A 14,469-nucleotide genomic window follows, 5' to 3' on the forward strand; every position below is an offset into this window, starting at 1 on the left:
GTTAACTAAAAAAGAAAAAAAAAATCGAAGACACACACAGGAGAAACAACTGTTCATTGTCAAGAGAAATATCCTTCCACGGACGATATTGTGTTCTTGCCAGAATGGAAAAAAAAAATTGTCAAAATGGAATGCAAGAAGTGCTTTATTTCAAATTTAACATGAAGGTCAACAAGAGCAAAACACAAAGTTATGAGATCCTCAAAGGAAGAAATAATAGAAAAAAATACCATGAAAATAGGAAGTCACCAGCTGAAAGAAGGGCAGGAACTATGTCACTTGCGGAGTAAAATTACAAGTGATAACAGATACAAATATGGCGCATCCCACAATAGCTCAAGTGTTATATATATATATATATATATATATATATATATATATATATATATATATATATATATATATATATATATGTGTGTATGTATGTATGTATGTATGTATGTATATATATATATATATATGGTGTTTTAAAAATGGAGCTCACGGACAACAAAGCGCTATTCTTCAGGTCAAAATAAAGCGAAAATATTATATAATAGTATACCCTCCGGGAATCAAAAGTTTCACTTGTGGCAACGTCGCATATTAACTTAGAACTCTACGAACAGTTACATCAATTGTTACGCCAATAAGTGGTGCTAGTGTCAACACTTATCGTCCTGAACTGCTATCTGGAAAGAATTGATTAAGTTATTTGGTGGATTGATAAATCGACTCTATGGTTTCCTATCTGCGACGTTGCCACATAGCGCAATTCGTGTTTAAGAACGAGGACACGAAAGGTATATGATTGTATATATTGTTTTGCTTTATTTTGACTTGCAGAATATATATATATACCTAGTTATATCATAAATACTGTTAGAAGTTTGAATGTGAATAACACAGAGAGTATTAACACCAAGGCAATTTATTTTGGTCATGTTTTACATTCATATGTTATACACCTGATGCACGAATCATTTTTCGAAATGTCCCCCCTTGGACTTGATGTCGGCACGAAGTTTGTCCGGCCACTGGTCAATGGTATTACGCACCACGTCCATGGGAAAATTGTTCACTGCTCGGGTCAAGGATTGTTTCAGACTGTCGACAGATGGATGCCGCTTATGGCAGACCTTTGCCTGAAGGACTGCTCAAAGTCTGTAATCCAACGGGTTAAGGTCTGGTCTGCTAGAAGACCAATCAGCGGTAGAAATGAAGTCGGGGACATTCCGTGCCATCCAGTTTTGGGTTGTTTTCGCTTTGTGGCCTGGAGCGGAATCCTGTTGGAAGGTCCACCTTTCTCCAGGGAACATGGTAGCAGACAGTGGTTTCCCTATAGGTGTTAGCACTGTGTTCTGGTACACCTTGGTATATGTTTTAATACCTTGCTTGCAAAAATGCAGCTGAATTGTGCCTGAGTAGCTCACTCCCCACCAAATCATCACTGAGGCACGATGATGTGCCCTCTGAACCCTTGGAGCCGCCTCAGCAGCTGCAGTAGATGACGTGGCATACACACGGTCATTTTGGGCGTTGTAGGCCTGCTCAAATGTGAACAATCTTTTCGTCAGTGAACAGAATCTTTCTGTGCAGATTGTTGGCGTAACGCAGCAACAGTCTCTTTGATTTAAGAACCCTCTGCGACATTAATGTTTGGGTCAGAAAGTGACCAGTCCACCTCTTATACGCCCGTAGATGTAGGTCACTCCTGAGTACACGAGACATGGAATATCTGCTGACGTTCATCTCAGCAACCATCACACTTTGTGTTCGAACAGGATTTCTTCGAATTCTTGCTGCGACTGCTTTCTGGACCCGCGGGGTTCGTACCGTTCGTGGTCTGCCACTCCTTGCGCGGTCAGCTGCCGTTCCAGTCTCGGTGTATCGCTGTATGGCGCGATACACGAATCTCTTGCTGATTTTTAGGGGTTTCAGGAGGTTGCAAATCTCACATGCTATTTTCCCGACCTTGTGTAGTGCAATTACTGCTACACGATTTTCGTAATCGCCCCACTCCATCAGAACTCAGTACAATATCAACGTATGTCATGAACAGTCAAACACACACTACATGCATCTTCCGCGTTATAGACAGATGGCAGCACTGTGCCATTTCGGATGCCTACAGCGCCACTCCAAACTTTGTGACAGTATTTATGATATAACTAGGTGTATATAACTCACGGAAAGACTCATGGAAGCATATGTATGCAGCGTCGTGTTGTACTGAATACGAAGCAGGAACTCCAGAAAAAAATAGAGAATGGAATCCAACAAAATGTTGTTAAGTGTCATGAAAATAAGTTGGATGGATGAAGTATTGAGTAGGAGTCGGAATCTGAGAGGAAAGAAAAGGAGTATCTTGAAGACAATTTCGTATATATATATCAGAAGTACTCCGAGACAGAAAAATATACAGATCAAACAACAGAAGATGTAGGTTAGAAAAATTATCAGGAAATGTAAAGTCTGGCTCAGAGTAGAAAACTATGGAAAGATGCATCAAACCAATCAAGAGATTGATAATGATACAAGACAGAGACAGAAGTACGAGAAAGACCAGAACAGCGAACACAGGAATACAGTTGAGAAACCGTTCGGAAGGTGAAAACCAAGGTTCGAGTTTCCGCCAATCAGTAACTAGATTTTTCTATATTTTCCATCGTTGTTGTCTACCTGCTGGCACCCAGTGCACAAGAAATAATTAAAATATATGATTATATATATATATATATATATATATATATATATATATGCATGGTTATGTGAACATACGACAAGCGTTAAATTCAGCTACTCAATAGGTAAAAACTTATAAATTCATAAAGTATCTACTTAAGCAAATAAGGAGATCTGCAGAAGTGTCAATTTCAAAACAACAATGGATGTTTTCGTGTAACTAAATTACAGGAAATTCGTTAATATAAGCCCTACAGTAACTTCTGTGGATAAAGCCATCACTTGATAAAACACAGGTCAAAGCAATAGTTTCTTAGCGTTTCTCAAACTTTTTTACGTGGGGACTATTTTTATTAGAATATTTTTTGGAAAACGCTAGCCTTGTCTCATTCGAAAGCAAATTTATTATTCACTTTTAATAAAATACCATTTTTAAATAGAAGTAATTAAAATCCCCTCAATTTTATATTGGTATTAATAGAAGAATCTAGAAAGTTGTATTTAGTATTTTAAAATTACGATGATATTTTATAATAATACATTTACATAGTCTATTGAAATTTATAAATCTTTATTTTATTAAACTGTAAATCTATTATTTGTATAATCTATGTCAGTTTGAATTTCTCAACTATAGTGTAGGATATGCAATTCATTTGATTTTATTTTTATTTATTTATGTTTACTAATACTCATTGTATGAAGGTCACAAGAGCAGACCACCCGAGGTTCACTTGCGGTTCGCGGATAATTGAGAAACGCTGACCCACTGATTACTCTGATGAACCACTCCCTATATTCGTAATGGAAATTCAAATCGTTCCAACAAAGCAACAAAAGTGACTCGACGACACTACTGGCTAGAGTTGTAACTAACTGCATCTTCTGCTACTGGCAGTAGCTAAGTGTATCATTGGCTAATTCTATCAGACTCACACGCTCCGAATGATTCGATTCGTTCTTGCTTTTAGTAGTTCGTATTACCCAACTTCCTTGAGTGGCAGCGCCACAGTCTCCACAGTTTCAGCGGCAAGAGCAGCTGAAACCTCTTATACTATATTACTACTTTATGCGCTGACCTAAGAATTCAAAGAAATACGAGGAAGGACCAGAAACTAAGGTTACAAGGTCGATATTTCTGGAGTTTCGTTTGTTACAGAAGAGGAGTGTGCGGTAATTTTAATACATGGAGTTGGCAACTGTGCAGTTTCAGCACCCGCCACGTACGGCGCTGCTTGTATGTAAACACAAATGGCAACTCGCTTGGAAAAAACTGTTGTCGCGAAGAAGTCCGATCAGTAATTCGATTTCTGTGGGAGAAACATGTAACCGCGGCTGAAATTCAGCGGCAGCTGGTCGAGGTTTACGGAAAGACTGTAATGTCTCGTCAGTCTTCAGCATGTCGCAAAATAGTGTCGAAAGTTTGCGGCTGGTAGAGAAAACGTCACTGACGAGGAGCGCAGTGCCGGCCAAGCACATCAACAGATTTAAACACAGCTTGCGTAGAGATGATTCAGAACAGCAGGAGGATCACGTTACGGCATTCGATGACAGATGGAGCATCTATAGAAGGCCATTGCTTTGCTTTAGACGGGGTGGTGAAACACTTCGTGGCAACGTGGTTGAACACGCAAAGACAGGATTTTAACCAGGAGGGAATCTTCAAACTCAACCCACGATGAGACAAGTGCTTCAACCGATATGGAGACTATGTCGGTTATATCTGGTGGCTGTGCTGGTTGTATGAAATATTATATACACGTTTCACTGCATGCTTTGTAACCTCACTTTCTGACCACTTTTCGATGGAAATTCTCAGTACAAAAACCCTCTTCTTAAGACATTTTTTTAAGCATCTCTCAGGGTACATTGTCATTACAAAAGTGGACGGCAGAAACCATTATTAACTGAAAAAAAAAAAAAAAATACCTGTTCCTGAAGATCAGCCACTTGCTGCTCCAACTCTTCAACTCGAGAACTCAGCTTCTCCTTTGTGCGACTTAGTTCTTGAATTTCAGACTTCTTTTGATCCAAATCCTTCTGAGCCTTTTGATACTCATGCTTTTCATGGGCTGACAGATCTCGCATCCTGCAAAAGTCATATATAAATGCAAAGAATATTTAAACAAATTATATACAGGAAAAATTTATTCCTTCATACAACGTGCGGTATTTAGGAAACGAGATTGATTTTTTTGCTGTAGTTTTGGAACGAAGGTTTCTTCATTGTGGAGAAATCTTGCGTGTGATCTTCAGAACACGTGCAGAAATTTCAATCTCGGTTGGTTGCCAATGTGTGCCGTGATGCGACTAAATACTCAAGGATTGCTTTGTTCCCAGCATCCAGGAAAGGACTAGGAATATATTTCTGGTCTTTCGGCATCTGATGGTAGCCTGTCATATATGAGGGATGTCGTCCTTTGGCGATCACACTACTCGGATATTGGAGAGAAAATTAAGGAAAGAAGGAAAAATTCAGTCAGGATGTGTCCTCACCGGGAATGGAGCTCGGGGCTGCTAGCACCAAAAGCGAGAGCATTAGGGACTACGCTACATGCGGCCACTTTCCACCATCCACAAAGCAGTGTCCAGGACCTTAATACCATTACATCCCAAGACTCTATCCCTGTGCTTATTTTCTCTTTCTTAAATTAAAAACACCACTGAACGGTTGCTATGTTTGCACTATAAAGAAAGCAGTGGCGAGGACCTTGAACATCATTATATCCACGATTCTATCCCTGTTTTTACTTCCTTTTTTCAAATTAAAAGCATTACTAAAGGGATGGTATGGTCTCTCCACTATCCAGAAAGCAATGTCAAGGACCTTGAACATTATTCCACGGCTTACTGGACCGTGCAAACTTGTGTGTGCACAGATGGGGTTCCTACTTTGAGTAAATCGAAGTAAATTGATTCAACTTGTTATTTATTTATTATTTTATAAACCCAATCTCGATTTCTAAATGCCTCACTGTGTACAGAAGTAGAATTTTATCGTGTAACAGACGGAAGAACAAAAATGGCAACATAAAACTAAGAACTGAACTTCCCATCGATTGTTAATAGTGACTTTCTAGATCGGAAATCGATACATTTTCATTCTAGTAACTTCTTAACTGTTTTAAAATTCTGGGCTGCGAAAGTCCCCCTGCTCCCATTGGGAACCGACTTAAGACCAAGCAGCTAAACGGAAGTTCAAAAATCGAATAATATACAGCATCTCGAAAACATCATTTTGCTACTTACCTATTTTATTTGTAAATACTAATCTATTTACCCTGTCTGTTTGAGAGACAAAAAAATCTCAAACTACTTGATGAATTACAACCAAATTTGATCAGGAAGTAGACGGTCAAAAACTAGGAATCGAGTTCGTCGATGAAGGCGAAATCAAGTCACTTCCGGTTTTAAAGTGCATCATGGTATATACAGTATATATAAAGCTTTTCTATTTTTAAGAGGCGGAAAACTTTAAACTGGCAACACTGCTTGGAGGTTAGTTTGGTTTGGCAATTCATCATGAATAGACTTACGCCGGAGCAACGTTTGCAAATTGCGCAAATTTATTTTGAAAACCATGGTTCAATTCAACAAACTCATCTGGCATTACGTGCATTTTACGGTGCTCATAATCGTCCATCAGAGCGATTAATTTGAGGAACTATAAATCGTTTTCGCAATATGTTTACTCTAAACGATAGTAAGCATCCGGTGGAATCATTGGTCCATATGTCTTAAAAAAATAATGTTGCTCAAAAAGTTACAGTCAACGGTGAGCGGTACAGAGACATGATTACTACCTTTTTCGTGCCTCGATTGACAGACATAAATGTTGCAGACATGTGGTTTCAGCAGGACGGCGAAATATGTCACACCGCGCGCGCCATAATTAATTTACTGAAAGAAACATTTGACGAATGATTAATTTCACGAAATGAACCTGTTATCTAGTCACCTCGCTCATGTGATTTGACGCCATTAGGTTATTTCCTCTGGGGGATAAGTAAAGTCACATGTCTACGCCCAGAAACCAGAAACAATCGAGCACTTGAAAACCAACATTCGACGTGTTATTGCTGAAATACAGCCTGATTTACTGCAAAGAATGTGTGAAAATTGGACCTCCAGATCACGTAATGTATGCGCTACTAGCGGTGGCCCGAAATCATATTCAAACATTAATGTCATAAAATGTTCTGTCAAATAAAGCCAGTACCATAGATATTAAAATCATTTTCCTGTTTTATTTTAACATAAAGTTATCCGTCTCAAAAAAAAAAAAAAAAAAAAAAAATCTTTATAAAGCAAGAATATGGTAATATATAGGGAGAAGAGGTTTTCTGCATTCGATTAAGCGTCCCCAGAACACATTTTATTTCCATCCATAACTCTCTACCAAAACTGGAAGTGGCAGAAATCCACTAAAACTTCCTGTTTCAATATTGATCCACATAGAGGAAAAACGATAAGAGATATCTAGAAGGTTTTTTTTTTTTTTTTTTTTTTTTTAAATCGATTTAGTGTTCTACGATTTAATCGACTCAGAAAGTTAATATCCTCGGACGGAAGAAGTGAAAAAGACGTAAGCTGCAGAACAGCGCAGACTAAACAAGCATTCAATAGGAAAAGAGGACTGCTAATATCAAGAAATGTGTCGTTGGACGTTCGTAAACGATTTATTAAGACTGGTATGGAGCGTGGTGTTTTGCGGATCAGAGACGTGGACATTGAGAAAAGCTGAAATATCCAAGCTGGAAGCATTTGAAATGTGTTGTTGGCGCAGAATGCTGCGCATATCATGGACCGAAAGAAAAGGAATGAAGACGTACTAAAGGAAGCTAATGAAGGACGACAGATCATGAAGATAATGGGAAAAAGAACAAACAGCAAGCATGCTTGGCCATTTTATTCGATACTCCGATTGGATTACCGTGTTGATAGAGGGAAAGACAGAAGGAAAACTAGAAAGAGGAAGGCCAAGGATAGAATATCTAGATGCAGTTATGAAGAAGAGATCTTATCGAAAATGAAATGAAATCTTTGAGTTTTACGTCCCACGGTAATGCCGGTTAGGCTAAAGGAGACGGTGATGATGAGTAATGAATGAAATAGTGGAATGAAGAAAGTGGGAGGAAACGGGAGAACCCCGAGAAAACCCACGTACACGGTGTTTGTCCACCACAAAGTTCACTTGGCGGGGGCTGGGATCGAACCCGGGACCCCAAGCACCAGAGGTGAACGCTCTACCACTGAGCCACCGCGGCCCTCAGACCTTATCGAAGTATAAAACAGCTTTCCCAAAGGAGAAAAAAGTTTAAAAATTTCCATGTTACCCACCAACCTATGGTTGAGGTGAACAAGAAGAAGAAAAAGAAGTGTTCTACGAGTAGGTACCATCATCTTCCTTAACCCTCTATTCGAGCCGGAAGTGTCGGAAAACAACCACTTCCGGTTTTATTGTTATAGAGTAAAAAAGTAGTACAGAACGAGAAGCGGTTTTCTACAATCAAGCATCCCAAGGATATATTCCATCTCCAATCTAATCTCTCTAATAAAACCGGAAGTATCAGAAAATCAACCAGCGGTTCTATCGATGACCACTATAGAGTTAAAATGATAATAGACAGGATTTTTTTCAATTAATTAAACATCTTAAGAATATGTAGTTCATCTCTACTTTAATCTCTACTGGAAGTGGTAGAAACTACTATTACTTCCTGATTCAATATTAACTGAGAAAATATCATGTCATATGAACCAAACTCCTTCACGTGGTATACGCATGGCACTGGTTCACCTAATGCAACCGATGCAGAAATTAATTTTAAAAAATCACACCTATACGTCATCTGATTAGGAATCAGCACGTGCTTTCAATGTAAAGATGATAATAGATCTTTTAATAGCTAAATAGAATAATGGGCCTACCTCACCAACGTGTCACGAAGCCTTAAGTTCTGCTGCTCAAGTTGTTTCAACTGATAGGAGGAAGGACCACCTTCAACTCCTTTCTCATTCATCTCAGCCTTTAGGATTTCCAAATCTAAAGTTAATTCTTCAATTTTCTCTCTGGCTTGCTCTAGTTCTATCTGCAGGGTTTCAGCCTACAAAACAATCACACATATTTGTAAGAGAAGCTTCAAAATAAAGTACAAAAATAAATAGTAACAATTATTAATCTCTGGGTGTCTAAATAAGTGAAACTTGAAAAAAATATATATACTCATGTACGAGGGTAAATCAAAAATTATCCGCAATTTTGACATAAATCTTTTTACATTGTTCATATTGACTTCTTTCCTCGTTTATTTTATTGTTACGCTGTTATGGTCATGCTATGGAAGTTTGATCCTAATTATTCCACTTGTTTTCCTTTTGTTGCAGATAGATCATGAATACTCCATTAGAAGTTTGCACCAAAGAGGAACAACAAAAGCGATCCGGTTTTTGTGGTCGAAAGGTGTATCAGGAACCATGACTAATTTCCAGACGATGTGCCATTTCATCAATAGTCACTCGTCTGTCTACCAGAATCATGTCATGTGCACGCTTAATGTTTTCATCATTTGTTGCCGTAGAGGATCAACCGGCTCCTTCCTCGAGCGTAACACTTGTGCGACCATTTTTGATTTTTTCAATCCATTCGTAGACACTCTGTTGCGGCCCTATTTCCCGTCTTGTGCCGAAAGTCTTTGATGGATTGCGGCCCCTGATACATCTTCCGACCACAAAACCGGATCAATGCTCGTTGTTTCTCTTTGCTGCAAACTTCTAATGGAGCGGCCAAGTTCTATCAGCAACAAAAAGAAGACAAATGGAGGAATTACGATGAACTTTCAAAGCATATCCACAACAACACAACAATAAAATAAACGAGGATAGAAGTCACTACGAACAATGTGAGAGTTATGTTAAAACTGCGGTTAACTTTTGGCTTACCGTCGTAGATGGTGGCGAAATTAAACTCAACTTTTCCAGAAAGTAAGTTTATTTTAATTTGTCACTAATTTTAAAAAAAGAAACATTCTATAATGCGAATATCATGATGCTTTTAGTATATTTTACACTCGATATTAATAGCTACGTTTCCCAATAATTTCAGTTTAGTCTTCTAACTTTGTTACATTTTATTCTTTTTAATCAAACTCATAATATAAATAACACACACACAAAAATAAAGTATAATCAAGGCAAACATTACGGAAGTTCCTGTAACAACAGAAAAGTAATTGATAAATAAAAAATATTTAAGCTTTCATTATACGTTTTACACACTTGTAATATAAGACTACAGTATTTTTATTTATTTATTTATTTATTTATTTATTTATTTTAATTTTTCTTGTAAGTGTGTTTTATTTGTTCTACATCCTCCAATGTTTCAAACTCTAATGGTCCTGAGATCTTTGTTTGGGTGGATTGTTATTATGAAAACTCGAACTTTTTTGTGGATCAGATACCTAGATGTTCTTATACTTTTTTTTTAAATCATCCTGAATCTAGATATTACGAGAATCCTCCGTTTTGGTGTTCTATGTTTCAAACATTCAAGGATATCGATCCAAAGAGCAGTTAAGAGTTTTCTTCATAAAAACAATCATCCCAGAAGAAGAAATGAAATTAAATCTTTCAGTCTAACCTCCCACGATTACGCCCTTTAGGCTAAAGAGATGAATATTAAGGCAAGTGAATGATGATGGAAGAATTCACAGAATGATAGTGTGGGAGGAAACAGCATTATCCAGAGAAAACCCACGGACATGATGTTATTCACCAGAAACTTATTTGGCCGGAGATCGAACCAGGAACCCCACATACCAGAGGTAAGCGCTCTATCACTGAGCCACCAAGTTCCCCAAGCCCAGACGAAGATCTCAGGACTATTAGGGTTTGAAATATTGGAGGATGTAAGACATACAAAACACACTTGAAAGGCAAAGAAAAATGTTATATCATTCTTATTTATCAATATATTAAGAAGACCAACTGCAGATGTTGGATGATCCATAAACATTATCACAATATAAAAACAGCTATTTAAAATACAGTGATGTAGATGATAATACTGGATCTAACTGATTTATGTGCGGAAAATCAACTTCATTATGTTCATACATTCATGCTGAGTCAAATTGTTCGGTTGCTGTCTCCAATACGGATGCATATGTAAAACATAATACAATACAAACGACATTGCAGCTGAACCATTTCAGACTCAATATGACTTAAAAAGCTTACGCAAACATTGACATTAAGTCTTTAATTGGTGACGTCATACAATATCTACTTCTCTTACCTTTTCCTCGGCCATTTCTTTGTCGAGTGTGGCCATTTCAACGGTCTCTGCGAGGTCAGCCATTTCCTCGGCATGCTGTTCTCGAGCCTCAATCGCTTCCCGAGCCTCCTGCTTTGCCTTCTGTAGATCTCGCTGCAACTGCGCCTGGGAATCCATGATCCTCGCTTTGAACTCCAGCAGCTGCTCCAGTTGAAGCCTCGTCTTATCATAGTCCTTTAGTTTCTCCTTGTCCTGCATCCGCTTCACTGTACAGACAGAATACATGACATTGTATAGCCATTAATATATATATATATATATATATATATATATATATATATATATATATATATATATATATATATATATATATATATATATATGACATTATATATAAGGTTTACCAATAAAAACGTCAGGGCTTTGAAATTGTGTTCCAGCAACACTAACTGGATTGGCAAGATTAAACTATGATAACTATCTGCAGTAGTATGTGGCAAATTAGCACAGAGACTAAAGAGATATACAATTCAACAAGATGGTGCAACTTGCCATACAGCTCGTCAGACTCTGAACTTACTGCACCAAAAGTTCCTCAGGCGCTTTCTCTCGGGAAATAGTGATATGGACTGACCGCCCAGATCATGTGATCTTTCCCCTTTAGATTATTTTCTATGGAGTTATCTCAAGTCTTAGGTCTATGAGAAGAAACCACGAACAATTCGTGAACTGAAGGACATCACTGAGCACCAATATGTACGCAAAAGTGATGCGATATTAAACTTCCAGAATCCATTTCATCCACCGAATCAGAGAATGACATTTGAATAAGATTACCTTCAAAACATATGTCATTGGTCGCTTTTCACAATAAAGAAAAATCATTTCAGTATCACTTGTACTTTTTATTCTATTTTATTTTAAAGTTCTGTTCCTGGTAAATCCTCTATGTGGATACTACAGCACATACACAAACTTTCATGTAAATATTACTTCTAAAGTAAACTGAAAGGTATTTTCATGTCTGCACAGAAATACAAATATTAAGACTTTTCGATTTTCAAGAATAAAGTAAAATAGTAAAGTCGATGGTGGGTAACCTGTTTGTTAGGCCACGGAAGTTTACAAAAAAGAAGTAGACTTACAAAACTAGAAAAGAGAATGAAGACTTCCATTATTATATTTTTTCCCTATTATTACGCCTTAAAAAGATGTCTTTCTTCTTTTGTTAAAACTATAAGGGTATATTCCATTTTCATTTTTATAAATACTATATGTACTAGTATAGGGACGTTCTGAAAGTAAGTTTCGTCATTTGTTTTGAATTAGAAGATGGTATACCAGGTGAAACAAACAATCGCCATAAGAAAACACATCCGTTGGTGGTTCAACGATAGAAGGAGTGTCAGCGAAGGTTGAATGAGCATGGGCACAGCGCCGACGAAGAGAGAGTACCACCAGACTGGTGTGCCCAAGTACAAGTACAAATCACGATGGCAGACAGACATGTGCTGACAACATGGTCGCCAACAGAAGTGCATGGTGTTATCTGGTATGAATGGGCACACGGGACTAGTGTGTCCGTCATCCATGAACGTCTACAGACCGTGTATGGTGAAGAGGTCATGTCTCGTCGAATGATTGGTCACTTGTGTTCCATGTTCAGTGAAGGAAAGCAGAGTGTGGAGGATGAAGGACGAAATAGGCGTACCCCCACATCCACGAATGAAAACAACATTGCTAGAGTACAGGACATGGTGTTAGCGAACAGGCGCATAACGGCGTCAGACGTGGCGTCCACACTGCGTATTGGTTGTGCTCAGGCCCATCACATGCTCCATGATGTGTTGGATTACCGAAAAAGGTCTGCAAGATGGCTACCAAGAAACCTGACCCCGGTTCACAAGAATACAAGAATAGGAATCAGCCTCGATCACCTGATATGGTACGCGCGAGAAGGAAGAGATTCCTGTTCAGAATCATCACAGGCGATGAGACATGAGTGTACCACTTTACCCAGAAACCAAGGCCACCTCAATGACGTGAAAGTATCCCAGGTCACAGGTAAGGAAACATTTCAAAGTATCACCCTCCGCAGGAAAGGTTACGGTCACAGTGTTCTGGAACGCGAAAGGTCTGATTCTCCTTAATTTGATCCATCAAAGACCCACCAATGTGGCACGTTACTGCGACACCCTCAGCAAACTCAGGTCGCCATTCGACAAAAGAGACCAGGGCCCTTGAGTGAAAGTGTTGTGTTCTTGGATAACAACACAAAACCACACACCGCAACGCTCACACAAGATCAGATTCGTAGCTTAGGATGGGAGAGATTGAATCACCCTACTTATAGTCCCGATCTTGCCCCATCGAAATTTTACCTGTTCTCTGCATAGAAAGCTGCAATCTCGGGACGTCACTTCCAAAACAATGCTGAAATGGAGCAGTCTGTGTGACAATTCTTTGCATCGCAGGGCACCGAGCCTTCCCAGAGTGGTTTCTTCAAACTAATTATACGCTACTACAAATGTCTCAATGTCGGTAGCGACTATATCGAAAAATAGTGCAAGGTGTATAGTTTATGATGTCATGGTGTATTTGTTTGGCAATAAAGTTTTCATATGAAAAAATGACGAAACTTACTTTCGGAACGTCCCTCTTATATATATTCACTCTGTTAATGAACTATGCCGAAAAACTGTACGAAGTGATTTCTTACATCAAAATACAAGAGAAACTCACGACTGTCATTAACCCAATCATTCCCACTTATGATACAGTTACGTATTCACACAGTTTCTTTGAAAAGGAGTCAATTCTTATCTACAAAACGCAAACATGAACTGTTTCTCTACCAGCATATAACTGAATTGTTATTAAAACATTTTATAGGTCCTGGTTAGATCCCAGCTCGTACCAAATGAGCTTTGTAGTGGACAAACACGGTGTGTGAGGGGGAGAGGTGTTCTTGTGATTCTTCCGTTTCCCCCACTTTAATTTCATCATTTCGTCCATTATCATCATCACAGTCGCCCTTAACATCGGTGCATAATCGTGATATGTTCATCTAAGACAAATTTACATATATTTTTCTTTGTTGTGATTTTAAGTTTAAGAACGAGTTTTATAATACATATACAAGGTGCTTCAAAACAACACCAACAATGTTTAGAAGGTGATTCCTGACACCAGTGTTGAATTCAGACATTTCCACCCGGGGGGGATATGAACTCCTCGGGGGAAGGGGAGCTTGGGTGAAGTAATTTCTACATTTTGTGATTGAAATTTTGAGTTTCTCCGGGGGGGAATGAATTTTCTTCGGGGGAGAGATTCCCCCCCGGGCTACCCCCTGAATTCATTCCTGCCTGACACTAAGATAAGACAAAAAGTATAGACCAACCTGGCCGCAAAAACCCGTCATTTCGGAGTTATAGGCTGCCGAAAAACATATATATATAGGGTGGTAGGTAACTCCAGCGACAAAATTTGGGAGGCGATTCCGTATACGAAATAAAAGAAAAAAGTTC

At 38.5% G+C, this 14,469-nt stretch overlaps 1 protein-coding gene across 2 annotated transcripts in view; it reads right to left on the minus strand.

Moving 5' to 3' along the window:
• The window catches only part of DCTN1-p150 (dynactin subunit 1), a 115,324-nt gene that overhangs the window by 43,236 nt on the left and 57,619 nt on the right, over positions 1–14,469 (minus strand). For both annotated transcript variants that reach the window (XM_081734564.1, XM_081734563.1), the window contains 3 exons: positions 10,964–11,208; positions 8,596–8,771; positions 4,594–4,753 (listed from right to left, as the gene is read on the minus strand). In XM_081734564.1, coding sequence (XP_081590690.1) covers positions 4,594–4,753; positions 8,596–8,771; positions 10,964–11,208 — 581 coding nt within the window. The remainder of the gene's footprint in view (positions 1–4,593; positions 4,754–8,595; positions 8,772–10,963; positions 11,209–14,469) is intronic.

The sequence above is a fragment of the Thermobia domestica genome, chromosome 12 (genome assembly GCF_964235325.1).
Source record: "Thermobia domestica chromosome 12, izTheDome1.hap1.1, whole genome shotgun sequence".
In the NCBI taxonomy this organism is placed as follows: domain Eukaryota; kingdom Metazoa; phylum Arthropoda; class Insecta; order Zygentoma; family Lepismatidae; genus Thermobia; species Thermobia domestica.